The sequence below is a fragment of the Psammomys obesus genome, unplaced genomic scaffold (assembly GCF_907164565.1).
Source record: "Psammomys obesus unplaced genomic scaffold, mPsaObe1.curated_primary_1811, whole genome shotgun sequence".
Classification (NCBI taxonomy): Eukaryota; Metazoa; Chordata; class Mammalia; order Rodentia; family Muridae; genus Psammomys; species Psammomys obesus.
In genome coordinates, this window is record NW_026595981.1 from 3,593,437 (window position 1) to 3,618,817 (window position 25,381).

Consider the following 25,381-nt stretch of genomic DNA (forward strand, 5'->3'; position numbering starts at 1 on the left):
TAGGTTTCAGCTACCTGGAGTTTTCTTACTTCTTTTCTGCTGTGGGATGGGGAAGGGGCTGTGGAGTTTCCACAGGAACCTGATTAGTTATGCGGGGAAGGTGTAAGAGGGATTTCAGCAATTTGCTTCCCATTTAGAGTCACTGGGCGGGAAATGGAAGACGGGAAGTAGAGGAGCAAAGGCTCCTGACTGAGTGCCTCTTTTTTTTTTTCTTATTTTAAGATTTATTTGTTATATATATATATATATATATATATATATATATATATATATATATATATATATATATATATGAATGCTCTCTCTACACATACACCTGCATGCCAGAAGAGGACATAAGATCCCAGTATAGATGGCCGGGAGGCACCGTGTGGTTGCTGGGAACTGAACTCAGGACCTCTGGAAGGGCAGAGGTGCTCTTAACCCCTGAGCCAGCTCTCCAGCCCCCGAGGGCCTCTGAGAGCACATTGCCAGCTGGGCCTGCAGGAAGGCTGTCCAGCCCTGGTAGTGACTCTGGTACCGCTGAGGTGGGTGGCAATGACCAGACGCAGGGCAGAAGCCAGCAGCTGTCCTGCACTTGCTGGGTCGAACATAGAGTGAGCTGTAGGAACTGGATGCCATTTCTACTCACCCTTTTGCTGCTCTGCTCTCACTCTGGCGCCTTATTCTTTGAGCTGTTGGAGAATATAGAGATTTTGTCTCCTGCCTGCTCCATAAGCAGAGTGTGGAAGCCTGCTTGATGAAGCACTGAGCGTCCAACAGGGCCTCAGTATCTGACCTGTAAATCCTGAATTCCAGTTCCATGTCAGCAGGGCCCCAAGTTAGGACTGTATGAGTCGTTCCTGCTTGTCTTGTCTCTGTCTACGGCACCTCTTCCTGCTAGTCGCAGGGTGCCGGAGACCTAGACTCTGTCCTTCTGAAGAGGCCACCATGCTCCCCCACAGGTTTGACAGTGAGCTTTCCCAGGCCCATGAGGAGACCCAGAGGGAGAGGCTGCAGAGGGAGAAACTCCAGCGGGAGAAGGACATGCTCCTGGCCGAGGCTTTTAGCTTGAAGCAGCAGCTGGAGGTACCAGGGCTGAGCCCCTTCCTTCTCCATCTCCCCCATGGCCTGGGGACAGCCCTGTGCCAACCTCACCTTCCCTTTTGCTCTAGGAAAAAGACATGGACATTGCAGGGTTCACCCAGAAGGTCGTTTCCTTGGAGGCTGAGCTTCAGGACATTTCTTCACAAGAGTCCAAGGATGAGGCTTCTCTGGCCAAGGTCAAGAAACAGCTCAGGGACTTGGAAGCCAAGGTCAAGGATCAGGAAGAGGAGCTGGATGAACAGGCGGGCAGTATACAGATGCTGGAGCAGGTACCTAGGGTGGCCAAGGGAGGGGCAGGTGCAGCAGGAAGTTCTGCCACCCTCATCATTAACACAGGGAAGCACAGAGTCCACATTGTCCATCCATTCATTCATTCATTCATTCTCTCAATCACTCATTCACCTACTCATAAAATGCGGAGTGAGTACGTGATGTGTGCCAGCCCCAGCGTGAGGACAGTTAAGCTGCCATAGAGCTTTTCACAAAAGCTAGCGAGGAAAGAATGAGAAGATAATGCTACCAGAGGGCCAGGAGCCAGCCGAGCATGTGACCAAACAGCCAAGTGAGTTCAGGAAGCCGTGCTCAGGGAGGGAAGGCATTTAGTAAGGAGGCACGCTACAGCTTCCCTAGCGAAGCTGGCTGTCAGGAGCAAAGTGTGAGCAGGTGAAGAGAACGGTGATGGAGGTGGTCTGTGCACCTCGGGCAGGGCCTTGTTGGGAAAGGAACCTAGTCCCACTGCCAACCCACAGGCCAAGCTGCGTCTGGAGATGGAGATGGAGAGGATGAGACAGACCCATTCCAAGGAGATGGAGAGTCGGGATGAGGAGGTGGAAGAGGCCCGGCAGTCATGTCAGAAGAAGGTATGGAGTCTACGATCTTCCTAGGCTGGTATACAGGCCTGTTCCATATCAGCACTTTAAAGTGAGGGGCTTTGTTTTGTCCCACCTTAGGGCCCTGTATTCTCTTCTCTCAGGACTCAGGTCTGGCCTGGGCTGCACCTTTCAGTCTGTAGGAAAGCTTGGGCCCCTAAAGAGCAGTAGTGCCTCACCTACAGGGTCAAGTGGTGGCCATTCTTGTGTTCCGCTGGAGCTGCCTTTGGTCAGCCACTGAGCTGGACAGATCTCCACCCTGCCCGCTCTGTGTCTACTGTGGCTCTAGTAGAAGCTTGTGGCCTGCGGTCCCCATCCAGCACTCGCACCTCTTTGGGTTGCCCACACTCTGCCCTGCCCCATTGTTCTGGATTGAGACACTCAGCATGGGAAGGGACCCCGGCCATGCACAAAAAGGACAATGGGCCTCTGTTGCCATGGCTCTGCAGCTAAAGCAGATGGAAGTACAACTTGAGGAGGAGTATGAAGACAAACAGAAGGCACTTCGGGAGAAACGGGAGCTGGAGAGCAAGCTGTCCACCCTCAGTGACCAGGTGCGTGGGGACGGCCCCCTGCTCCACTGAGCCAGGCATGGGGTGGTGCTCTGCAGCAGGCACCACATCACAGAGGGTGACGAGGGCATCCTTCATCCCCCAGGCCCTTCTCGTTAGCCAACACGGTCCAGATATGCACCCTGCTCCTTCAGGAGAGTGTGAGGGTGGACAGGGTTAGCAGTGTGGGAGAGATTTACGGAAGTTCCGTGGTGGAGCTCAGTGCCTTCCCGGATGGTGTCCCCCCTAGGTGAACCAGCGGGACTTCGAATCAGAGAAGCGGCTGCGGAAAGACCTGAAGCGCACCAAAGCGCTGCTGGCAGATGCCCAGATCATGCTGGACCACTTAAAGAACAATGCCCCCAGCAAGAGGGAGATCGCCCAGCTCAAGAACCAGGTACCTTGCTCAGAATCCGCCGGTTCCAGGGGCAGCTGGGAAACGCATTTGTTTAATTACTTTTCTACTGCTTGTTCTTCTTGCTGGCTCTTACGTTCTTGAGAAGGAAGATGGCTGGAATGTGATGACAGGCCACTCAGAGCAGCCAGATTCCCCAGGGTCTCTGTGCCCTACAGCATGGCTACGAGGCCTTAGGGTGGTGTGGACAGGGCCTCTTGTCTACTGGAGGAGAAAACAATGTATGCACCACAGCACAGCTGTGGCTCCTAGACTGACTGACCTTCAAGAAGAAAGAGGAGGAGCGAGGAGGGGGAGGAGGAGCAGAGGCAGACAGTGTCTGAGCCCTTTCTCCCCTGTGAGGCAGTGGTTCTGCACAGCGTGGTTGATGTTTCTTCCCTGGGTTGGGGTGGCTCTGTGTCCAGCTGGAAGAGTCAGAGTTCACCTGTGCAGCAGCTGTAAAAGCACGGAAAGCCATGGAGGCGGAGATGGAAGACCTGCACGTGCAGATTGATGACATCGCCAAAGCCAAGACCGCGGTGAGGGGCAGAGTATACAGGGCAGGGCTGGGGACTGAGGGAGAGTCCAACCGTGACGGGAGCCGTGTCCACCCCACACAGGTCCTTTCCTGCCAGGGATTCCTGCAGGATAAACACCCCGACCCCAACTCTCGTCCTCTGTCCTCTGCTTTCTCCCCACTCGGAGCAGAGTCTTGAGAGGAGGGAGGGCTGGCAGAAGAGGGAGCCAGCCAGGGTGCGTAGCTCCCTGTTTAACCACCTGCCTCTGGGAGCTTGGCCGCAGGCCCTGGAATCATAAATAAAGGCAGCTAATGTGGCTGAGGGATGTAAGCAGGTGCCTCGAGATTAGCAGAAGCACCGATAAGAGGACAGGATGGCTAGGCTTCCTCTCCCTCCCCCTGCCCAGCCCACTGACAAGCCCAAGCGGCAGCTAATTAGAGCTTTTATTTAATGCCTCCCTTTTAATTCCCCACCTCTCCCACGGCCCATCCATCGGCTGTGTATTCACTCCTGGGACGTAGCTACACGTACCTCCTCAGGCCAGGAATGGGGCAGGGAAGGAGGCAGGGTTTAGCTGTTGGCTTCATGGCCCCTAGCTAGTCACCCTGCTGCTGAGAGATGCCAATCTCACAGGCTTGATTTATCTTGTGACATTTGTGCTCCTCAGCAGTTTCCAGGTGAGTAATTCAAATTCCTTAATTGTGTTAAAAAAGGCTGTTATAAAATTACCATTTTATTTAAATCTGAGTTAATAAATTTCTTGGCGGAGGCTTCCCCAGCTCCCCACAGCCCAGTAACAAGATGGATGGGGCAGAGAAGGAGCCAACACAGTCATTTTGGTTTGGAATTACAGGCTAATAGATTCATTCATTTCCTGAAGCTGCTGGTGCTGTCTCTTCCCCTCCCCCCAGGCTGGGAAAGCTGGATGACCCAAGAGTGGGCCATCCCAAGGGTGAACAAAATCCAAGCCAGGGGATGTCACCAACTTGAAAGGTCTTTTCCCCAAGGCCTGATGTGGGCAGAGTGCATGCCAGTCAGGCTGATATACAGGGATGATGGGTCATTTGTTATGGGCACAATTTTTACCTTCTCATTAGCCTTGAAAGAGCTGCCAGAAAGCAGCTGTCATTTAGCACCTAGAAGCCCAGGGTCTGCCCATCACACAGAAACAACTCTGTCTCTCATCTCCCTGCCCAAAACTCATCAGGTAGCTTTGCTGACTCTGGAACCCACTCCAGCATGCCATCATTTCCCTACCCTACACTCTCCCCACCTAGGAGAGGTGGTATGGGTGGGGAGGGTTTGGACTTGCTACCCCAGGGCCTGCAGGTACAGGCCTGATGCCCTCTGGTCTCCCCTGCCTCTGTCCAGCTGGAAGAGCAGCTGAGTCGCCTTCAGCGTGAGAAGAACGAGATTCAGAACCGGCTGGAAGAGGATCAGGAGGACATGAATGAGCTGATGAAGAAGCACAAGGCGGCCGTGGCCCAGGTACCCCGCCAGGAATGATATCATAGTTACCATCCTCTGGGCCACCTCATAGATCCCCAGCTAGGTGTGTGTGTGTGTGTGTGTGTGTGTGTGTGTGTGTGTGTGTGTGTGTGTGTGTGTCCTGGAACTCACATTGTAAACCAGGCTGGCCTTGAACTCAGAGATCTGCCTGCCTCTGCCTGGGTGCTGGGACTAAAGGCGTGCGCCACCATACCTGGCTCTAGACACTTCTTTGAAAAGACATAGCTTGGGAGTCTAGGTGTTGTGGCCCTCAACGGGAAGGGGCTGAATTTCTGTTTTGGGGCAGCCTTTTCCCCATTCTCTCCCTCCTTTCCCAGGCCTCCCGGGACATGGCACAGATGAACGATCTCCAAGCTCAGTTAGAAGAATCCAACAAGGAGAAGCAAGAGCTACAAGAGAAGGTGGGTACCACAGATTCCCTTGGGAGTGAGAGTCAGGGATCTCTGGGGATGAGCCTTGGTCTCCTCGTAGGGAGGGTGTTTCTCTCTGCTATCAGTGAGCCACCGAGCAGTGCGGACTGGCAGGAAGAGCTAGGCTCGCAGCCACATCACCATGGCAGATGTTTTGACTTCAGCTGCCTCGCTTCACATTTCTATTCCTTCTCTGGTCCTTAATGTTCCTTTTTCTGTCAGAAGGGCAAAACCAGTGCCAAGTGCAGGGGCAGGTGGAGGGGCCTCTGCCGGGGGCTGCGGCTGCTCCCGCCCTCCTCTGTGTATCTCTCCCTGCCTCAGCCTTCCAGTCACCATAGTGAGGTTGCCTAGGCCAGACTTGACACTGCCTTCCCCGTTCTGGACTCATTCTGGGCTCAGTTCTTCCTTTCTCTCGCTCCCTCCACCCCCAGCTACAAGCCCTGCAGAGCCAGGTGGAGTTCCTGGAGCAGTCCATGGTGGACAAGTCCCTCGTCAGCAGGCAGGAAGCGAAGATCAGGGAGCTGGAGACACGCCTGGAGTTCGAAAAGACCCAAGTGAAGCGTCTGGAGGTGGGTTTGACTTCGTGGGCTTCGCTGAAAGCCTAGCAAAGCTGCCCCAGTGGCTGGAGCCACGCATGCTCCGAAGGGCTGTGCAAGCCAGGGGCGCTCCTCGGAGTCCTCTGCCAAGCTGCCAGGCCAGCTGACAGGGTGGGAGCTCCACTCCCGCCTGCCTGGCCTGCTCTCCAGGGCCCGCAGAGCCTGCCTATTTTACATTCTGTATTCGTGCTTGCTTTCTGCCAAGGGACTAGAGCAGCTTAGCTTTTCGTCTTCATATTTTCCTCTGCCACAAGCTCCCCGTCCTGTCTCCCTCCCTCACTCTCTGGTACGGTCATAAATATGCAGCGGATGGCACCACTGCTCCAAGGGCTGAGGTCTGTTCTCGTCTCATGGCTTGCTCCTCTTCCTTCCTTTCTTATTACTCCCCTCCCTTTCGTTCCCTCACTTCTTGCCACCCTTTCCAGCTCTGCTTTTCTCCTTTCTTCTCCGTCTAGTACTGTCCTACGTCTTTCTTACTCTCTTCCAATGTCTTCATCTCTCTCCTCACCCCCATGTCTTTCTTTTAATACCCCCTTTTGGTTGGCCTTTTTTCATCATGCTTTGGTTCCTCCGTCTCTGCAGTGGCGCCTCCATACTCCATCCCAGCCCCTAGCTCTTGTGGGCTCCTGTATCTAGCATGCTCCATCCTCCCTGTGTGAAAGATAGAGGCATTGGAACCGTATCCCTCAGTGTCCACTTGCAGCCTTGCCTCAAAGCTCTTCTCCTTCTGAGCTTTGGACATCTGTCCAAGCACCATCAGGCCTGCCTGAGAACATGCTCCTGGTGCTGGGAGGGGAGGCTTCTCTGTTGCCCCCCCGCCCCCAGTCCCTCTGTCGGCAGAGGAAGCAGGTGGCCAGCCAGGGGCATTACTAGCCCGGACATAGGAATAGAGTGTGGACAAAACTCCCAACATGGAAAACCAGAGAGAACTCGAGGGACTTAGCTTATTTTCTACCCCCAGGACTCCAGGGCAGTTGATCACATTTTAATCCCCATATCATATATAGGAAAGGCTTTATGTGGCTGCTAGGGGCCAGGGGAAGCCCCTGATGGCGGATGAAAGCTCTGCCTCCGGTACTTGTCACCATACTTATCTCTCAGGCTGTCCTCAGAAACCCTGCTCAGAAAGGCAATATTGTGCTTTGGATTCATCAGAGTTAAATACGAATAACCTCAAATGACCCTTTAGCCTGGACCTGTCACTTGACCGGGGGTAGTCAGTGGTAGAACTACCCTGACCCCTGACCACTCCTCCCTCACACTCTGCCTCTGCTTCAAACCATTTCCTGCTTAGCGTCCTACTGCTGGCAGGGAAAACATGTTCTTGTTTCTGAAGGAGACATACTCATGAGGCCGAGAGAGATAGCCCTGCCTGGCTCTTTCAGTCAGGCACTCTCAGGAGAGCCAGTTACCTCAACACTGGCTGGAGCTTTGGGAACTTCTGAGTTCAGCATCTCTGAAAAAGCCCTGATGACCGTGGAGACACTTACATGACAGGCCAGCCTCTGCCCAGAGCTGACCGAGTCTCGGCAGTAATAGCAGTAACCACAGCCCTTCCTCATCCAGATTGCCTGCTCCAAAGACCCCCGCCTGCAGGTGTCTTCCCCTTTGATAGACAGCACAGCTCAAGGGCTAGGGAGACCGATCAGTTGGTGAAGTGTTTTCCCTGCAGAGATGAGGACCTGAGTTCGCTGGCTTACGTTACAAGCCCGGTGTAGTGGGCCTTACTTAGAATCCCAGCACTGGGAAGCAAAGACAGGAGGATCATCGGGGCTTGCTGGGCAGACAGCCTAATTGTAAGCTCTAGCTCTCAGTGAGAGACCATGTTTCAAAGAGCAAGATAGATGCTACCTAAGGAACAATACAGATTGACTTCTGGCCTACAGACATGTACACTTACACACACAGGAAGACATAAAAGAGATGGGGGCAGGGGTAAAAGTGAGTAAACCTTTCACATCCCTTAGCCATAACTGAGTAGCAGGGCAAGGGGTTGGCCAGAGTTCCTGGTCCACACCCTGGCAATAGCCCCTCTGTGTGGCTAACATCCTACCTGCTGGTCTTTCTTTTCAACCTGCTCACCCAGAGCCTAGCCAATCGGCTCAAGGAAAACATGGAGAAGCTGACTGAGGAACGGGACCAGCGCGCTGCAGCTGAGAACAGAGAGAAGGAACAGAACAAGAGGCTCCAGCGACAGCTTCGTGACACCAAGGAGGAGATGAGCGAGCTTGCCAGGAAGGAAGCCGAGGCCAGCCGCAAGAAACATGAGCTGGTAATGTCCTGGTCCCACGCTGGAGACCCTCGGAGTCCTGCTAAATACACGCCCACCCTGCCCTGGGCCATGTGGGGCATTTCTGTCCCCAAGTCCTGTTAAGTATACACTCACCTCACTCTGGGTTTTGGTGGGGGACAGTTCAGTCCTGAGGACAGGTAAGAGAGTCAAGGGTGGCCGCAGGAGTCTCCATCAGAGGAAGCCAAGCCCCACCAGCCAGCCCCTGAGCTTGTGGAGGCTCAGAATGGCACCAGGGAAGCTCCTTCCTGGCAGGGAGTGACTTGCTGCAGGCTCCTTCAGAGATGCTAGGGGGTGTTGTGGCCCTCCTGGTCACTAGACCCCTCTTCTAGGAGATGGACCTGGAGAGTCTGGAAGCTGCTAACCAAAGCCTGCAGGCCGACCTGAAGCTGGCATTCAAGCGCATTGGGGACTTGCAGGCCGCCATTGAGGATGAGATGGAGAGCGATGAGAATGAGGACCTCATCAACAGGTAAGAGGTGGTAGAGTCCATGGTATTTCCGGCCCTCTTGAACGGTGGGATCAGGCCCCAGGCAACAGCCACAACCTCTGTCATCCATTGCCAAGCTGCCAAGTCACCCTCCCAGTGCCAGACCCAATTGGGAGAGGCTGATGGTATTGGGGTGGTGGGGCTGGGGGCTGGGAGGTATCTCCCTGTGCTCTCCTTCCCAAGCTTCCCAAAGCCCTGGCTGTGCTGCCGCCTGCTCCCTATGAGTTATTCCCCCGTTTAGCTGCATTTCCGATGGCGCCTGCCCTACTCTAGAGAGAGCAGAGATTTAAGAGCCATGGTGCCTTGTTACTGTGCTAGAGATTTTCTCGCATAAAACCCACCCAGGGAATGGTTTTGGAGGAGAAGAGAGATTTGTAATCCTAGGCTGAGAAGAAAGTCACAAATGCAGAGGACCTGCAGTGTGGGGGTGTGTCCAGGACTTAGGTAGACCTCAGAGCTCCCCACTTCCTGTCTCAGGGTCAGGTCCCTTCCTGTGGGCGGGGCACAGCAGGGCAGGGCAGAGTGGGTGCAGCCCAAGAAGCCTGCTCCTTTGGAGTAAGTGCTGGCAGTGAGTCAGGCCTGGGTCCGAGGATTCTGTTACTTACCTCTACCTGATCTCAGCCAGCCAGAAATGTCACTTACTCGAGGATCCATGAATGAGGGGACTCCTCAGTTTGTCTATTGATTTCCCCGTCTGCTTCTTCTGGCCCCTTTGCCCACCATTTTCTTTCTGTTTCCAGTTTGCAGGATATGGTGACAAAATATCAGAAAAGAAAGAATAAACTGTGAGGACCAGAGCCCTGTGCTCTTTGCCTCTCTCCATGGGTGTCTAACCATCCCTAACACAGGGCTTCCTGCCAGGGGCCCCTGCTGCATGCTGCATGCAGACACAGCCTCCTCATTCTCTCCCTGGCTGGTCTCTAATGCTAACACCGCGGACTGTCCTCAGGCTGGGGTGGAAAAACTGGCTGGCAGTAAAGTGTGTTCCTAGAAGGCCGGGCTGACCCTCAGAGCCCTGGTAGCCAGGATGGGACTTCCTTGCCTGGCTAAATTCCAGCCTCCCTTCTCTGGGGACCAAGTGTGGCCACAGCCTCGGAATGGTTGTCTAGGGGTAGAGTGTTTAGGCTCCATCTGTCTACATCCTTGGGCTCTCTGAACCCAAACTGCCGGAGAGGGACGGGTCTTTTTTGTGTTTAAGGTCTGTTACCTTCCTTACACAGATGAGGGCTAAAGGTGAGGGGCATCTCGCAGCTGCTCCTTTGAGAAAGCATTCAAGCAGCTAATCTCGAGCAGCTCTGCCTTGGCAGGGGAAGGAAACAGCGAGCTGTGTTTACTTTGCTCCCCAGGGGGCACCTCGGGCAGTGGTGGTAGTCATGGTGTTGGTAGGAGGGAGCGCATCTGTGTTGGTATGTCTGTCAGGTGGTGGGCGGCCTAGCACATCTGCCCTTCTCTGTTCCCTCTTTCTGGTGGGGGAGCAGAGAGTGGTGCAGCCCTTGAGGAGGATTTGCTGATCCTCTGTCAAGTTCGACAGGGTTGCTTTTGGAAGTTGTTTTTTCAGCATGGCACTGAATTTCCTGCCTGGCAGCCTCCTCCCCTGGCCAGGATGGGCTGGCGGCCGTGCAAAGGACTCCGGGAGAGCTAATGATAAATGTAATAGTGTGTAACAGTGATAGAGGGCCGCTGGAGCCCGGTTGTCACACACAATTAATATCCCCTGCCGTTCTGTCTCCGTTTGTTTGTTCCCCCGTGATTCGGCTCCCAGTTAACTAATAGCACATGAGCCTGGACATAAATTGTATTTGACGGGAGGTTTAATTCCGACCATTTAAAATTTCAACTGCCCCCTGAGCCTGCCTGCCCCTGGAGTTTGTTTACGGGCTTGATTATTTAAGGAAGAGAACCCAAACATTGTCTGGATTCTTGCAACTAAAAGGAAGGTGAGGGTAGGCATGCCAGCCTCTCAGCCCACGGACTGCTCTGACTGTAAGAAAGAAAATCCATATGCTGGGCCTCAGTCTGTCCCCGGTGAGTGTTCTACCCTGCCATCCTTGGGCAGAAGGAGCTGTGAGGGCTGATAAAATGAGTTGGAGATCATATTCTAAACCATAGCTGGGCACACAGACCCAACACACACACCAGCGTGCACTCAAAGCAGGTGCATGAGAACATGCAATTCTGAGCAGGTTCCACTGATGGCAGGGAGGCTCCTTCCTCAGCAGCCCCAAGTTATTGAGCGAGCATGCTAAGGCGGGCAGAAAAATAATGTTTCGATTTACTTAGAGATACAGTTGTTATTGCCATAACCTTAATGAAAGCAGTAAACAGTGCAGTATTAAGGGAGATTTATACAGAAACACTTTTAACATGTAGACATAGATTTTGCAATGCATACGGCACCTCCTTTCTAAAGGCAATCAATATGGTTATGAACGGCGGTGATAAATTACAAGCTCTGAAGCTACGCAGGGAGGTTTTTTGCACGGGTATATAAATCAGGTGGTATTGGCGTTCCATGGGACCCATGCACCACAGTAAATCTGCCAGGCTCGGACAGGCACAGAGCTTGCATTAGTGGTTTGGGGGCTGACTGCTAAACTCCTGTTTACCCGGGGCATCCGTGGGCCTTGTCTCTGTTATAATTCTGTATTTGATAGAAACCCATAAAATATGCCTCTTTGTTCCCCTTCCCTACATGCCTGGCTTTCTCATGGTCCCCAGAACTGTGGTTTTTGCTGGTGTGTGTGTGTGTGTGCGTGCGTGCGTGCACGCATGCCTGGGTATACATGTGTGTGCCTGTGTGGCTATTTATTTAAGAACATAATTCAGGACATGGCTGTCCTGTTGACACAGATGAAAGGGAGTTTATATCAAGGAGAAATCTCTGCCTATCATAGCAGGGGAATTTAGGGAGAAGACATTTTGCAGAATTTGCAAAGCATTTGCACTCAGAAGACATCTTCATGCCCCCACTGCTTCATGAGGGGGTCACCATGACTCTAGCCTGAGAATTAGACTCTTTGAGGTTTTCTTGCAGGTCCAGCAGGGGCAGTGGGGAGCAGGGGCTGGAGGCTGCCTGAGGGAGGAATGAGGAGACCTCAAGAGTTAGAACACTGCTCTGAGACTGTCTGGGCCCATTGGGCTTCCGTGGCTATCTGGATCCTGAAGGCATCTCCAGGTGCCCAAGAAAGGCTGGTGTTTCTCCCCTCCTCTTCCCTCCTGTTTCTAAGAGCAAGGGATACCCATCCTAGCCAAGTGGGTCTAGGATGTGGCTGCTGCTTCATTAACTTAAGTTTGTGTTGATAGCAGCTAAAGAGATCCAGGCTCAGCTTAACCTGAAGTCATGTGACAGTCCTGTCTTCTGCCCACATGTCTAGCAGCCTGGCTTTTCCAATGGAGACAGAAAATGACGGTAGCTGTAACCTCTGCCTGAGGCACCACGCACATACATGTGTGCACGGGTGGATGTGGGCGTGCTACAGCCCGGGCGTGCAAGTTAGAAAACATCATATGGCTTCCAGGGATTAAACTCAGCTCATCATGGTTGGTGGCAAGTGCCACGGAATCATCTTGTCAGCCCCTCAGACTTCTTTGTAACCAAGAGCCGTTAGGCTAGCATCGCCTATCATGCTCCCCTGGCTGGCCAGCTGAATAGCTTGTCACCCCTATCTGGGATGGAACGGGTGGTGCCTCCGTTCTCAGGGTCTTCCTTGTGGCTGTCACACAGTGTGTGGTCTGCCGAGTGGAGGGTCGGGCACCTTGTGGGGTGATATGCTCACTCTAACCTTTCTGTTCCCCCTGACTCACTGATGTGCATGCCCCCTGCACTCCATCCCCAACCAAGATGCTCCCTGCTCCCTTCTTGCTCCTCGTCCTGGCCAGCACGTGATTCTCACCTGCCCAGCCTTGCCTACCTTTTTGCTCCTTACCCCAACAGTGAGGGAGACTCAGATGTGGACTCGGAGCTGGAAGACCGGGTCGACGGGGTCAAGTCCTGGTTGTCAAAGAACAAGGGACCTTCTAAGGCAGCTTCTGATGATGGCAGCTTGAAGAGTTCCAGGTGAGTGCTTCCCTCAGGCAGGGAGGAAGGGCCATCTCAGCCACCAGTCATGGGTGGACAGTATCTTGGCACCAAGGGTGCCACCCTCAGGTCACGTGCGTACTTTTCCGGCCTGTGGGAAGAACACAGAAGGCCAACTGCTTAACCAGGTAGTGTCCCCTGTTTGGGTGTAAGTTCTTGTGTAGGTTTAACTTCATCCTGCCCACTCAGCAGCCATCTAACTGTTGGTACCTTTGGAGTCAAGGCTTGGAGCCCTGGGGACTCTGGATCCTAGAGCCCTGCACAGGGCAGCCCCGGCCAGCTCTGGACCTCTTTCCTCCGTAGAGCAGCAATGCAAAAGCGCCGTTTCCCAGCGCTGCTGCACTTGCATCCTTGCTCTCTCCTTCCTCTATGCTTTTCGTCGCCCACCCTCCAAGCTTGCCTGCTAATCTTGGGGGGCTGGCCCCCCTACTTTCTAGCCAATCATATTCTGATCACACAGACAGCCACCTCTAGAAGCCAGAGCTCCCACTTGGCATCCGTCACCGGCCCTTATACCCCCTCCCACAGAGTTCCTAGTTCCCTTCCTCATCTCTCCAGAGAACAGTAGGCAGGCTAAATAGAAAAGTAATCTCCCTCCTTCTTTTCCAGCTCCCCCCCAGGGTCCTTCCCTAAGTCCAGCCCCTCACCAGTAGTACCCAGCGGCCCCCTGTAATTGGTTTAATTTATTCGGCCAAACATCATTTTGTTACTGCAGATAATGCTGCCTTCCCCGCCTCGCTGCCGTTCACCACAGTGTGGCACAAGGCTCCAGGTAGTTGACAATGAAATAAATTGAACTAAACGTTTTAGAGGGGGAAAAGTGATGAAATAGAACAATAGTCTAATTTACATGACATTCTCCATGAAGCTATTTTCACTGACGCAAATTATTTTGCTTCATTTCCTCGGATGCTCTTGCCACCGCTTTGCCAGGGCTGTGCCGTTTTCTCCTCCTTCCTCCCTCCCCCTGTGTCTTTATTTTTGTTAATGCCTCTCTCTCCCCTTTTTCTCCCCCCTCTCTCCCCTCCCTCCTCTCTCCTGTCATTCATCCACTCTGGGTCTCTCCTCCTGGGCCTCCTGTCCCACTCAGGACGGCTCTCAACAGCCTCCCTAAGGAGGGCAAGGGGCCAGAGGAGAGACCCGCCTCTGCACTCAGCTCACTCAGCTACCGCAAGAGGCTCACCCTGAAGGACTCCATCGGGGGCACTGGGGACCAGGACTCACTCCTCACTACCCTGAGTGAGCGTGCCACCTCCCCTGAAAGGCCCACCAGGAAGGCCCGTGTGGGCTCCAGGGAGGAGCCTGACCAGGCCCAGGGCAGGAGGTGTGAGGAGCTGGATGACCGTAGTTCCATCTTCTCAGGGACTGGGAGCCGTACTGGCCGGGGTCTGGAGAAGCGCTGGGGCTCAGACTTTGACCGAGCCTCGACAGTCTCTGCTCCGGTCAGCCGGGCCTCCTCAGCCACGCGAGGCTCTGGGGAGGACAGAGCTCGCTCCTCGCTGAGCTTCTCCCTGTCAGGCTCACCCAGCTCCCAACACAGCACATCCAGGCTCGACAGCCTGGCAAGAACTAGAAGCCCTTCCTGGAACAGGGCCTCAGGCCTGGGCCGGGAGAGCCCTGACTCCCGGCTCTCCCTTGGCCAGAGCTGCCTGGATGAGTGGGATGACGGAGCCAGCGTGGCCCTCAGTGAGGCACACTCACAGTTCAGTCATCCATCCCTGGCTCGGAGCCTCTCCGTGCCACCTGAGCCACGGGGCTCTGTCTCAGCCTCGGCCTCTGTCACTGAGGGCTCCAGCGTCAGACCCGTCAGCCGCCGCTGCTACCTGGATCCAGACCTGGAGGCTGCCATTAATGAGGTCTTGAGCTACAAACCTGAGCCGTTCCAGCGGAGCAGCCTGGAGCCTGACTCCGAGGAGGATGACCAGAAGAGCATCCAGAGTGCTCGGAGCGCACAGCTGGAGCATCCAGAAAGGAGCACCAGCATCCGCCGCTCCGCCTCTGCGGTGGATGTCTCACGCAGTGGCCGCAAAAGCCGGAGCAAGCACAGGAGCAAACGAGACAGCCCCAGCTCCTCCAGCTCCAGCTCCTCCAGCTCGGAGGGTTCCACTGAGCACAAGCGGCGCAGGAAAGGGCGCTCTCGGAAGAGCAAGAAGAAGTCCAAATCAAGAAGAAAGAAAACAGAGACGGAATCCGAGTCCTCCTCGTCTTCGTCCAGTGGCTCCACGGTCTCAGGCCACAGCCGCTCCAGTGTGAAAAGGGGCCCAGCTGTAGACGTCGTGGAGGAGGCGGGGCAAGCCCCAAGCCGTCGGTCAAAGAAGGAGGAGAAGCAGCGGAAGAAAGAGGTGGACAGCCTGATGATGCGGTACCTGTACCGGCCAGAGAGTGACTAGCGCAGTAGGTGCCGCCTGGCCTGGTGTGGAGTGCAGCATGAATGTCGCACCCTCTGTGAACTAATATGCTCCCTGTCCCTCCAACCACGACCTCAGGCTCCCCCTACATCCTCCTGGGCTTCAGAGAGCCTCCTGGCTACCACCTGAGCCCTGAGCCCAATCAGCTGAATTTGCTGATGAGCCCCTACCTCACCCTGACCGTCCTGTGCTATGTTTTTGGAACTAATCTTTACTCTAACTTCATAACAAAGGCCCGATCAGCTCTGTTTCCTAAAATGTTGGGACTCAGACGGGCTGAGCTACCTGCCAAGGTCACACAGCTGGGAAGTAAGGTTGCCAGGAGCTAATGGGACCCGTTTAATACCTTTAACCGTAACTGCTTCTCCATACGGCTACATGCAGAGCCCACGGGTGAACCGTAGGTGTCAGCAGCACCCATCTCAGAGCTGTCATCCAACAGGATGGACCCAGAAAAGGATCCGAGCTGACATAATACCTTGGCTCTGAGCTCTGATGAGGCACTTCGCTCTCTGTGCTGTCTGCTCCCTCCCTCCCTAGCGTGGATCTCTAGCTTCAGCCCACACTGTGCCATACCCTACAGTAGACCCAGGAGAGGCCTGCCGCCTCCCTGGCCCTCCCGCCCACACTCAGCCCACACATGGGCGTCACCTCAGCTCTGCTCATCTTGTAGAGTTCTGGTGCATAGAAACTAGCAGCTGCTGAATGACAGCCCCCTCTCTGCTCTCCCGCCTCCCCCAGCTCTTCTCCCTTCGGGGATGAGATGAAACAGTTAGCCGCCCCCCCCCCCCCCCCCCCCCCCCCCCCCCAACGGGGGGGGGGGCCCGGAGCCACCGCCCCCCCCCCCATGCCCACACCTTCAACAGAGAGAGGCAGAGCCTGAATCACTGGAGTCCCATTGTTGCCAGTTTCCTTGGTGGGTGGTGACATTTTAAATCACCCCTGTTGTGAGACAGGGTGAAGCACTTTGGCGTGGCACCCTCACAGGGCATGCTTGCTGCTCTCCAGGAGGGAGGCGCAACTCCGTACCGCAGCCACCTGGGGCACCACATTTGTTTCCCAGATGCATGAACTAACACACCTGTAGCATGCTTGGGCCATGGGGTCTGGTGAAATGGACTACACCAAACAGGGTCTGTTTAAGGTCCCTTTAAGGAATAGAGCAAGAGGAAGTTGCCTTTGTCCATTTGGAAACTGGGGAGGGGAAGAGGGGAAGTGATTGAGAAGCTGGAGTAAGGAAATGGATCTTGAATCCTGAGTAGGCTTATGCCAGCTTGGGCCTGAGCTAGACCACTCCTTGGTCTCAGCACTGCCCTTTGCTCCTCCCACATGGCTTCTGGGTACTTAAGAGAGTGCAGGGATATCTGTGGCCTTTGTTAGCTCCATCGGAGAAAAGCTAGGAGTCAAAGTATTTGGTCTACAATTTCAGCCTCTTTTTAGCAGCCTTGCACTCCAGGGCAAGAAGTCAGTTGGTGGGTCGATCAGGAGGCCTGGGAACAGAGAAGGCCAGGCCTTTCTGTACCTCTCCCAGAAGGAAGTGAGTGCCTTGCTGGGCAATCCCAGAGAGATGGGTGACTAGCAGATTTCGTACCTGAATCGCTCCAGAGCTCCCAGTCACATTTCACAGCAGATAAGACAGAAAGCCTCTTTCTGCAGCCTCCTCTCACCCACAGCTCAGTTGCTTTTTTCTACAGGAAGAGCCAACTAGTCCCGAAACCCTGTACTGTGCCACTATGAGGATTGGAGTCAGTGGCGGTAGAGTGGTCTCCAAGTAGAACATGAAACAAGGTGGGGGTAGGGGGGACTTCGCTGGCGCCCGCGGCCTTTGAATGAGATATGCCGTGCAGAGGCAGAAAGAAGGTGGGCACAGAGCCCCCACCTAGGGATAAGGACCAGTGAAGAACTCCAAAACACAGAATGCAGCAGTCACCCTGGGCTTTCCCTGCAGGAATTGGCTTGTGCACCAAATTGTTTGTGACAGCACTGAGCAGGAGACACCGCCTTGTGGGGAAGGAAAGCTTTTTAAACAATTTAGTTAAAATGTTCCCATTGCCAGCCCTGACTCTGGCCCTGGGGACTGGGGCTGCCTGCTCTTGGCCTACTGATGGTGGTAGCAGACATGGAGACTGGCCAGAGAGAGCTTAAGAAAGACAGCAAGGGACCCTGTGGCTCCTCAGTGCAGGGAAGAGCAAGGAACAGAGTTGGCGCCATCCTTGGTTGCCTCTGCCTCTTTGCAGTGTCTGACCACTGTTTCCCTGGGCGTCTGGGATGTGAGACTATGGCTGGCTGTGCCCATGCCCTCTGCTCACAGAATAACCTCACTGGCTTTCCTCGAAGCCAGGCATTCCTCGGCCGGAAAGCAAACCTTTAGCACGGGGTGTATGGAAACTCTGTGAAAAAAGAAAACAACTGGCTCCCACTGATTCGGGGTTCAAACAACCCCAAGGCTGTGGTGACCCCATTTTTTTCTGTGTTGCACAGTTATCATTGAGCTTTGTAATTTCGTCCCGGAGATGCTGCGAGGCCTTAAGTGCTTCTGGCCCATCAGAGTAAGACTCATTTATGTTCAGCCTAGTTTGTATTAAGTGTGTTTTGTGCTATTCTGATTCCTTTAAAAATGGTAATTCATTCATGAGAAATACGATAACTATTAACCGGACTGCCCCGTCGCTGAGCCATTTTGCATAATTGAACATATATTTTCCCAGGCTCTTTCTTTCCGCCAGGGACACAGAGACCTGTCTTTACATTCCCCAGTCCCTCCCCCAGCCAGCAGGAGACTTCAGGTTTGGTCTTGTTTTCTTCTTCTCTAATCTAATGGCAGAGTGCCCCAAGGCTGAGGTTCAGATTCAGGTTTAGGTCTTGGCTGGGACCTTGGCCGAGGTGCTTCTTCCTTTTTGAGCCAGCTCTCTCATCTTGCGTTACTGGGAAGGATAAGAACAGTAAGTCCCAGAGAGTGGCTCTCAACCTTCCTAATGCTGTGACCCTTTAATACGGTTCTTCATGTTGTGGTGGCCCCAACCATAGAATTATTTTCATTGTGACTTCATAACTGTATTGTTGCTACTGTTGTGAATCAAAGTCTAAATATCTGATAGGCAGGATATCTGACATGTGACTCCCAAAGGGTTGAGAAGCACTGGTCCACGGAGCTCAGGCAGTGCCTTGTACAGGAGGACTCTGTGGTGGACCCTTTACCTCTGCACCTTTACTCCTCCCTCCAGGGAGACCTGAAGTGCTGTTTGCCTCCTCCTCTTACTTTAAAAGGACCAGAAAATAAAGGGCCATCCTCGGGTTTCTAGTTTAGAATATAGTAGGCCCAGCAATTGTAGAAACTTTCTTTGTCCAAGTAGAATGTTATGAGGACATGGAGGCTTTATTCCTTCTCTTCGTCTCTCGGAGCAGGGCACCAGTAGAGGTGAAGCCATGTTGGGCTGTATCTTCTCCGGTGATGTAAGCCTGTAGTGCATGTGGTCAGGGGTAGTGGGGACAGGAGGAGGCTCTGGGAAAGAAAGAGTGCGAATGGAGCCGGAGGAGGGTCCTATCGGCTCTGTTGGATGTCACAATCTTCCTTGCTCCAGGAAGATAATGCTTCATCACATCTTTAGAGGGACAGCCTTCCAGAGCCAGGGGCCTGATGAGGAATCCAAGGAATTAGGGTCCTTTCCCATTGGCCTATCCTCAAACAGGTCTTGCCAGCCTCTGTTCCGAGCCTCCGTTCCTTTTCCAGTAGAGGATGCCATGGTCAAGGACAGAAGTCTTCCAGGCAGGGAAAGCCTGATAAGGGAGTAGTTCAGATCTGGGGTCCTGTTCAGGACTAAGCTGCCTGAGAGTCCTCTGCTTGGACAAGTTATAGTCATGTGCTCACCCTCCTCAGATCTTCATCTCTGTGGTCTGTGGACTCGGAGGAAGGGAGTGGAAAACTCACAATCCCTGGAATCCCCATGACTTGGTCCAAGCTTCTCAGAGGAAAGAGCCAGGAACCTGCAGCTTGTTCTTAGACTCATGGAAGCCTGGTCCCTGCTGCCACCAGCCTCCCTGTCACGATAGTCTTAAAAGCTTTCCAAGTGCAAACTGTGCGCTCCTTCTGACATTGAAGCACTCGAACAGAGCCCCAGTGGCCCGGAATAGAAGTTATTATTTGCCTTGACCTTGTTCCTCTCTCCCTGCAGCCCAACCAGCCACTGGAAGTCCCTGCCCCCTGACCCATCAGATGATGAGCATGACCCTGTGGACAGGACCTCCAGACCCCGATTCTCCCACAACTATTTGAGTGACAGCGACACAGAGGCCAAGATGACTGAGACCAATGCATAGCCTGGGGGAGTGGCTCACAGCTCTTCCACCTCACAGCCTCTGCCAGGAAATAGAGGGGTACCACTGCCCCCGTTTGACCGCCGATCTGCATGGAGAACACCTCGGCTCTCTGTCAGGGGGACTTTCCAGGCCGTGGGTGTGTCTGGTAGCTCCACATGGAAGAGGTGGGGAAAAGAGGAGTCTCTGCAAAGAGAACCTCCATACTTGCCTCAGAAATGCCATGCTCTTGGCTCCTACCCTGGGCCACTGTGGACCATGTCAGGTGGCCTGGCACTTCATGGAGCCGGTAATGGACCTCCATCTCAGCCTCCTGCTCAGGGATGGTGATAGGTTACCTGCCGACCACTCCAAGTTGCTGGGCCCATGAGAAGGAGTCAGGAGGGAGCAGCAATGGCCCCCCTCTGCTGGGTGAGGGCTTTCTCTTCTCAGTGCCTGCTGTCTTTTTACTGTTTAATTTAAATACCCAAACCTCCATACAGCTGCATCTTTGAGAGTGGGAGGGGCGGCTGTTGCAGCTGGGCCCTGCAGGATGCCTTGGGAATCTCCTCTCCATCTTCACTCCTCCAGACTTCCTTCCTCATGCAGCCTGCCGCTCTAGTGAGCAGAGCTGGGGCCCTGGTTCTTAAGAGACAGGGTGGGGAGGATGGCAGCCGGGTGCTTCTGGCTTGGACCAAGCAAGCCTTGTTGGAGTATTAAGTGCAATGGGCAATTATTTAAGAGCCAACTGCTCCACCTGCACCTGCCCATGGCTTCCGGCACTGCCTTCCTTCTTTCCACAGTGTGGCCAGCAGCTCATTTGGCACTGAGGACTCATGGGGGGCACAATGGAAGGTAGATGTTTCGGTCTGTTTATCAGAGCAGAGTCCTAACCCTTTGTCATCTTTGCCTGCCCATAACCCTGTTCCCACACACTTACCCCAGACACAGCAACTAGTGGTCTGGAGATCTAGCCACTTACCATAAGGGTCATCCTGACCACCCCACCAGATTTGGGGGCCCAAGAGCCCTGGTGCTGGACCTGTTTGCCATCCCCCTCCCCTTCCGCAATTGGTTTGTACTCATCAGGCTGTGCTCTCCCCGTGGACCTGATTAATGTAAGGAAATAAAAGGCCCCTTCCCTCCTGGCCACAAGTTTCCCTGCTTCTCCTTGCAGGTCCAGGGATGGTCCCACGGCAGGGGCAGAGGCGGGATTCTGATGGGGACATGGAGGAGCCACCTTGATCTGTGGTGGCCTGCCACATGCTGGCCAGACCAGTGCCACTCCCAGAGCCTTGGCACATCACTTGAGATAGTGGGTGAGGAGAGTGGATAAGGAAGACAGAGCCCCCACATTTATATTGGGGCTAGTGGAGTTGGCAGCTCACTTACGCTCTCCCCCTGCCTCTTCTCAAAACTCAACTTTAGTCACTCCAAAGGTGACTTTTTTTTATCAAAAATTGTTAGCATTTTCTTTGTTCCTCAGCCCTATTTGACCACAGGAAACTTGAGTAAGCTGGGAATACCGCCTTAAATGCCCACTAAGCCTCTGCCTGAGCTACACTTTGGCTGTGCTTTGTGGCCTCTCCAAAGTTATAGGGCAGCTCATGCAGATGAGGGAGAAACCAAAGACCTCCCTCTCCTTTTCCTCTCCCTCCTCTTCCTCCTCCTCCTCCTCTGAACAGAGCTAAATGGTCTGGGGAAGTAGGTGGGAGAGGCTCTGGTGATGTCAACTGCCCAGAAAGTCAAAAGAAGGAAAGGTCACCATCAAAAAACATGCTGGGGAGAACTATGAAATGGACCCTTCTGGAACAGAGGTGGCTGCCCTCCCACTGGCCTCCAACTCACACTTTTCCTGCTTCAGCCTCCCTAACCCCCAGATTGAAGCTGTAAGCTAACATACCCAGTTTGGGGTCAGAAGACTTTTCTCAAGTCGGAAAACTTGCATTATTCACTTAGTCTGCTCAGTCTCAGCCGCTGAGACGCCTATCCTTATTAGCTGCTATGGCTTGGGCACTGTCCTAGTGCTGAGAAAGGAGTCCTTTCAAACCCAGGGTTATCCCAGTAAGGACTCTGGCCCGCAGAGCATATGCCTTACCTGCTGGTAAATATCAGCTTCTGACCTGAGAGTTGTAAATCACCGAGCCTGTCCTCCAGGGGTGTGAGCAGAGCTACTACAGAAGGGCAGAGAAGGTCCTTGGGAGATATGGAAAGAGGATGCTTCTGAGAGGAGGGAGACTGTGAAGGGCCCTCAACACAGGTTGTGGGGCTAGGGCTTCAAGAATGGTCCCACGGGTAGTTATTGCTAGGACATACTCGGGGAAGAAAGAACTTACACAAAGGTTCTGAGACAGGTGTGGAGAAACGGGGCTCATGCTACATGCTGCCTGGGAAAACCAGAGGACACAGACCCCACCCCCCATCCGCATGACCATCGCCTCTCCAAGTGTCCACAAAACCCTCCACTAGCGTCGTAGGCTCCAGGTTATAAAGGGGTGCTTCCCCTGGCTCCCACTCCCTGAGGCCCATCAGGCCACCAAAGCCTGTATTCATTTTGGGGTATACCTGGAGAACTCTGCCAGCTCCCAAATACCCACGGTACCTCTTATCCCTAAGGTACCGCAAAACAAAGCCACTGGGCCTGTGCCCTGTGCCCAGCTTAGCCACCCTGTGTCCCATTCAATCCTTCCTGCTAATTTCCAGCCTGCAGGACCTGCTCTAACCCCCCCCCCCCGGAGTAAGAGGCAAGGGACCGAAGCCCTAGGGGAGTCCCCATGATGCCCAGACACCACGGCAGCAGGCAGTGACCCCCACACAGCTTCCTTTGTCCTCTTGGCAGATTATCCCGGCTGTCCTTCCCCATCCCCCGCCCCGTGCCTGGTGGCACAGACACTTAGCGATTTGCTCCTTAATTGTCCCCCAGCTAGGCTGCGCAGATGCCGCTCTTTAATCTCTCCTGATAAATGAATCGCGCCGCTCCTTTAATCATATGTTCATATCCAAGCCAATTTGAATCAATTTGGCAGGGAGCGTGTTGCAAGAGATGCCATGACTGCTGCTCTGCCCCCCGGGGCCCCAGAGCCTGATGACTGCGGTCCTCACTCTCAGCAAAGAGCCCAGGAGGCCCATCCAGGAAGAGGAGCACCTACCGAGCGGTGGCGGCTTTTTAAAGTCGGCCACTCATTTGCCTCCTGCCCTCCAAGCCGGCTGTGTGGGAACGGAAGATGGATTCTCAAAGGATTCTCAGGGGTGGGAGGGCGAGGGCATGAGTTCAAAGCCTGCCTTGGTTCACTGAATAAAAGGCCACATCACCATCCCTGGGAGAAAGTGCCATCTTAAATCTCACCTTAATCCCTTCTATCCCCCTCTTGATTTTCTTGGAGCCCGTTCTCGGAAACTTGGGACTCTTTATTGTCTCTTAGATAGTAACATTTTCAGACCCGACTATGCTGCTGTCCCTGCCCACTATGCACAACTGCCACAACTGCCTCCATCTTCCCCTGGGCTTCTCCAGCCGTCCAGCAGAGGTGCATTCCTGGTGGTACACCGCGTTTTGCCTTCGAGTTAGCTAGCTGCCCCTGTTGAAGTCCAGGCATAGTGGCAAAACAGCACAAAATCAGACAGGCAACTGGCATGCCTCCTGGGAAAGCAGCTGCCTCTCCTGGCCTTGGTGAAGTGAGGCTGTGTTGCTGGCAAGAACCTCTGGTTCCTAAGTTCAGAGTTCATTGCCAAGGCACCCTTGGTGGCACTCATAGACCTGGGAGACCCAGCAGCTGGAGAAGCGCACGGTCTGGCTGAGCTTGGCCTCCATCGGGTGGCCTCTGGCTTTCAGCACCCCCTTTCATTTCCTAGGCTCCTCACTTCCCCACTCTGCCAGTCCAGGCAGGTGCCCTGTGTTTCCCTGGGAAACCTGGAGATCATTACCATTTATTCAGTCTACAAGTCCACAGCACAGCCCTGGTTTTAGAGCTCAGTAGCCTCTGGCTCCGCCTTCCCACCCCTGGAGATTCTGTCCTTATTGCTCCCAGAAGCCACACCTTACCTCCATCCCCCACTCCAGACAGGGTCTCTTTGTGTAGCTCTGGCTGTCCTGGAACTCACTCTGTAGACCAGACTGGACTCAGATTCACAGAGATCCTCCTGCCTCTGCCTCCTAAGTGCTTTGGTTCTGTCTCTTATCAGACCAAATTGCAAGAGTGGTCTGGATTGCTCTCACACCTGCACGCTCACCATTGCCCGTTTAATGACTTCAGCCTCAGAAGGTTCAAGGAAGCAGTTTCCTGCCCTTTTAGCCCTTTCAAGGCTTCTTGGAAGTCTTAGGGGGAACTGAGGCCATGGGGACTAGGGCGAGTGCTTCCAAACCTGTGCATCGAGGGTCCCCAGGCCTTATGCCTTGGCCAACACAATCCCTCACAATCCTTTTAAGTGTCATTGTCCCCTAGGGTAGCCGAGGTTCAGAGAGCAAAGTCCTCTGCTTGGTTCCAGCAGCTGGCCAGGCATGTGGAACTATCCCAGGCTTGTTGGAAAACGAGAGAAGAGGCCGGAAAGAGAACCACAGACTTCTCAAGCCGCTATGTGCTTAGTATTCACCAGGCCTGGCCTGAGGAAGAAAACACTTCTGGCAATTTAAGGATAAAATGCCTACCTCATATTCGTGTTGCTCTTTACAATTTTCAGAACCCCCCCATACATTATCACATTTTCACTGCGCTCCCACTGCGCCAACAGTATGAATAACAGTGCCACTCGGCTCAGAATGCATATTTTAAGAGATATGCACTTCATCTAATTTTGTGACGGCATGACAGAACAATCCAGACCGTCTTGCGATTTGATCTGGGGAGAGAGAGATCCAAAGCAATAGCCATTTTGGATCTAACAAGGATGCTAGATCTGTTTAGGAGGAATTTTACAGAGAAATCGAGTTTTCGGCAGTGTGCGCTCCTATGATGGGTCATGCCCATAAGGGAGATTCCACAGGCGCTGTGTGCTTTGTGATTGAAGTTGGTGACACAAATCTCCCAGAAGAATACTTACATGTGCAGATAGAATTTGCTTTTGATATCAAAAGTCATCTCTGACAGTTTTATAAAAAAATTTTTTTAAAGGATATTAAGTTTTGACACCGTTCAGGCAAATTATATTTGAGGTGACTTAAGAGTCAAAGAGTTTCCACATTTTAATAAATTTTTATATGTTTTGTTCCACATTTACGATCTGACTAGATTAGGAAAAGAAGCAAATGCATTTGGGGAAGAGAAGGCGCTTAGGGGATTTCAAAGTGGGGAATAAAATAAAATGAGTTAAAAAGAAAAAAGATGCTGCTATATGAAAGAGGTAGCCAGGAGCTTTTGAAACAGTAAATCTTTGAAAGACAGGTCAACAGCAGGCAGCCAGACATATAGAATCATGTGTGATGAAAACAGGTCCTACCATCAACTGCAGGTTGGCACCCTTGCTGGAGGGCAGCGTCTGGCCCCAGGGACCACCATATCAGGGAGAGCAAGTCATGGTAACCCTGGGGGGGGGTGGCACTCTGTGGAAGGTTTTGTGCCAGAAGGACAGGTCCTGTGGAATTTGCTCTCCCAGGCATCTCTCTGGTGCACACTACTTAGCCATCAATCGGGTGTTTGTGATAGGAAGTGTGCTTCTGCACAGGAGGACCTGCTGAAGTAGAGAACAGTGAAGCAGGTTGGGGCTGGGGATGTTGCTTAGCTTATCAAACCTATGCTACACACATCCTCAGCGTGGAGGAAGGAAAGAGATATGGTGGAAGGGGGAGAGGGATGTCAGGAGGGAGAGAGGGATGGCAGCAAGGAGAGAGGAAGGGGAGAGGGCTGGTGGGAAGGGGAGAGGGAAAGAGAGAGAGAGAGAGAGAGATGGTTTTAT

At 53.5% G+C, this 25,381-nt stretch overlaps 1 protein-coding gene across 11 annotated transcripts in view; it reads left to right on the forward strand.

The window, feature by feature from the left end:
- Positions 1–22,806, forward strand: part of Myo18a (myosin XVIIIA) — a 103,494-nt gene extending 80,688 nt beyond the window's left edge. For 6 of the 11 annotated variants that reach the window (XM_055619909.1, XM_055619916.1, XM_055619917.1 and 3 more), the window contains 13 exons: positions 945–1,068; positions 1,155–1,355; positions 1,836–1,946; positions 2,405–2,509; positions 2,757–2,903; positions 3,326–3,439; positions 4,790–4,906; positions 5,245–5,328; positions 5,769–5,906; positions 8,020–8,205; positions 8,556–8,695; positions 12,648–12,770; positions 19,372–22,806. In XM_055619909.1, coding sequence (XP_055475884.1) covers positions 945–1,068; positions 1,155–1,355; positions 1,836–1,946; positions 2,405–2,509; positions 2,757–2,903; positions 3,326–3,439; positions 4,790–4,906; positions 5,245–5,328; positions 5,769–5,906; positions 8,020–8,205; positions 8,556–8,695; positions 12,648–12,770; positions 19,372–19,516 — 1,735 coding nt within the window. In that variant the 3' untranslated portion in view covers positions 19,517–22,806. Of the gene's footprint in view, positions 1–944; positions 1,069–1,154; positions 1,356–1,835; positions 1,947–2,404; positions 2,510–2,756; positions 2,904–3,325; positions 3,440–4,789; positions 4,907–5,244; positions 5,329–5,768; positions 5,907–8,019; positions 8,206–8,555; positions 8,696–9,453; positions 9,499–12,647; positions 12,771–19,371 lie in introns of all 11 variants that reach the window. The other 5 variants (XM_055619910.1, XM_055619911.1, XM_055619912.1 and 2 more) reach the window with 1 other exon arrangement.
- The last annotated feature ends 2,575 nt before the right edge of the window (positions 22,807–25,381 follow it).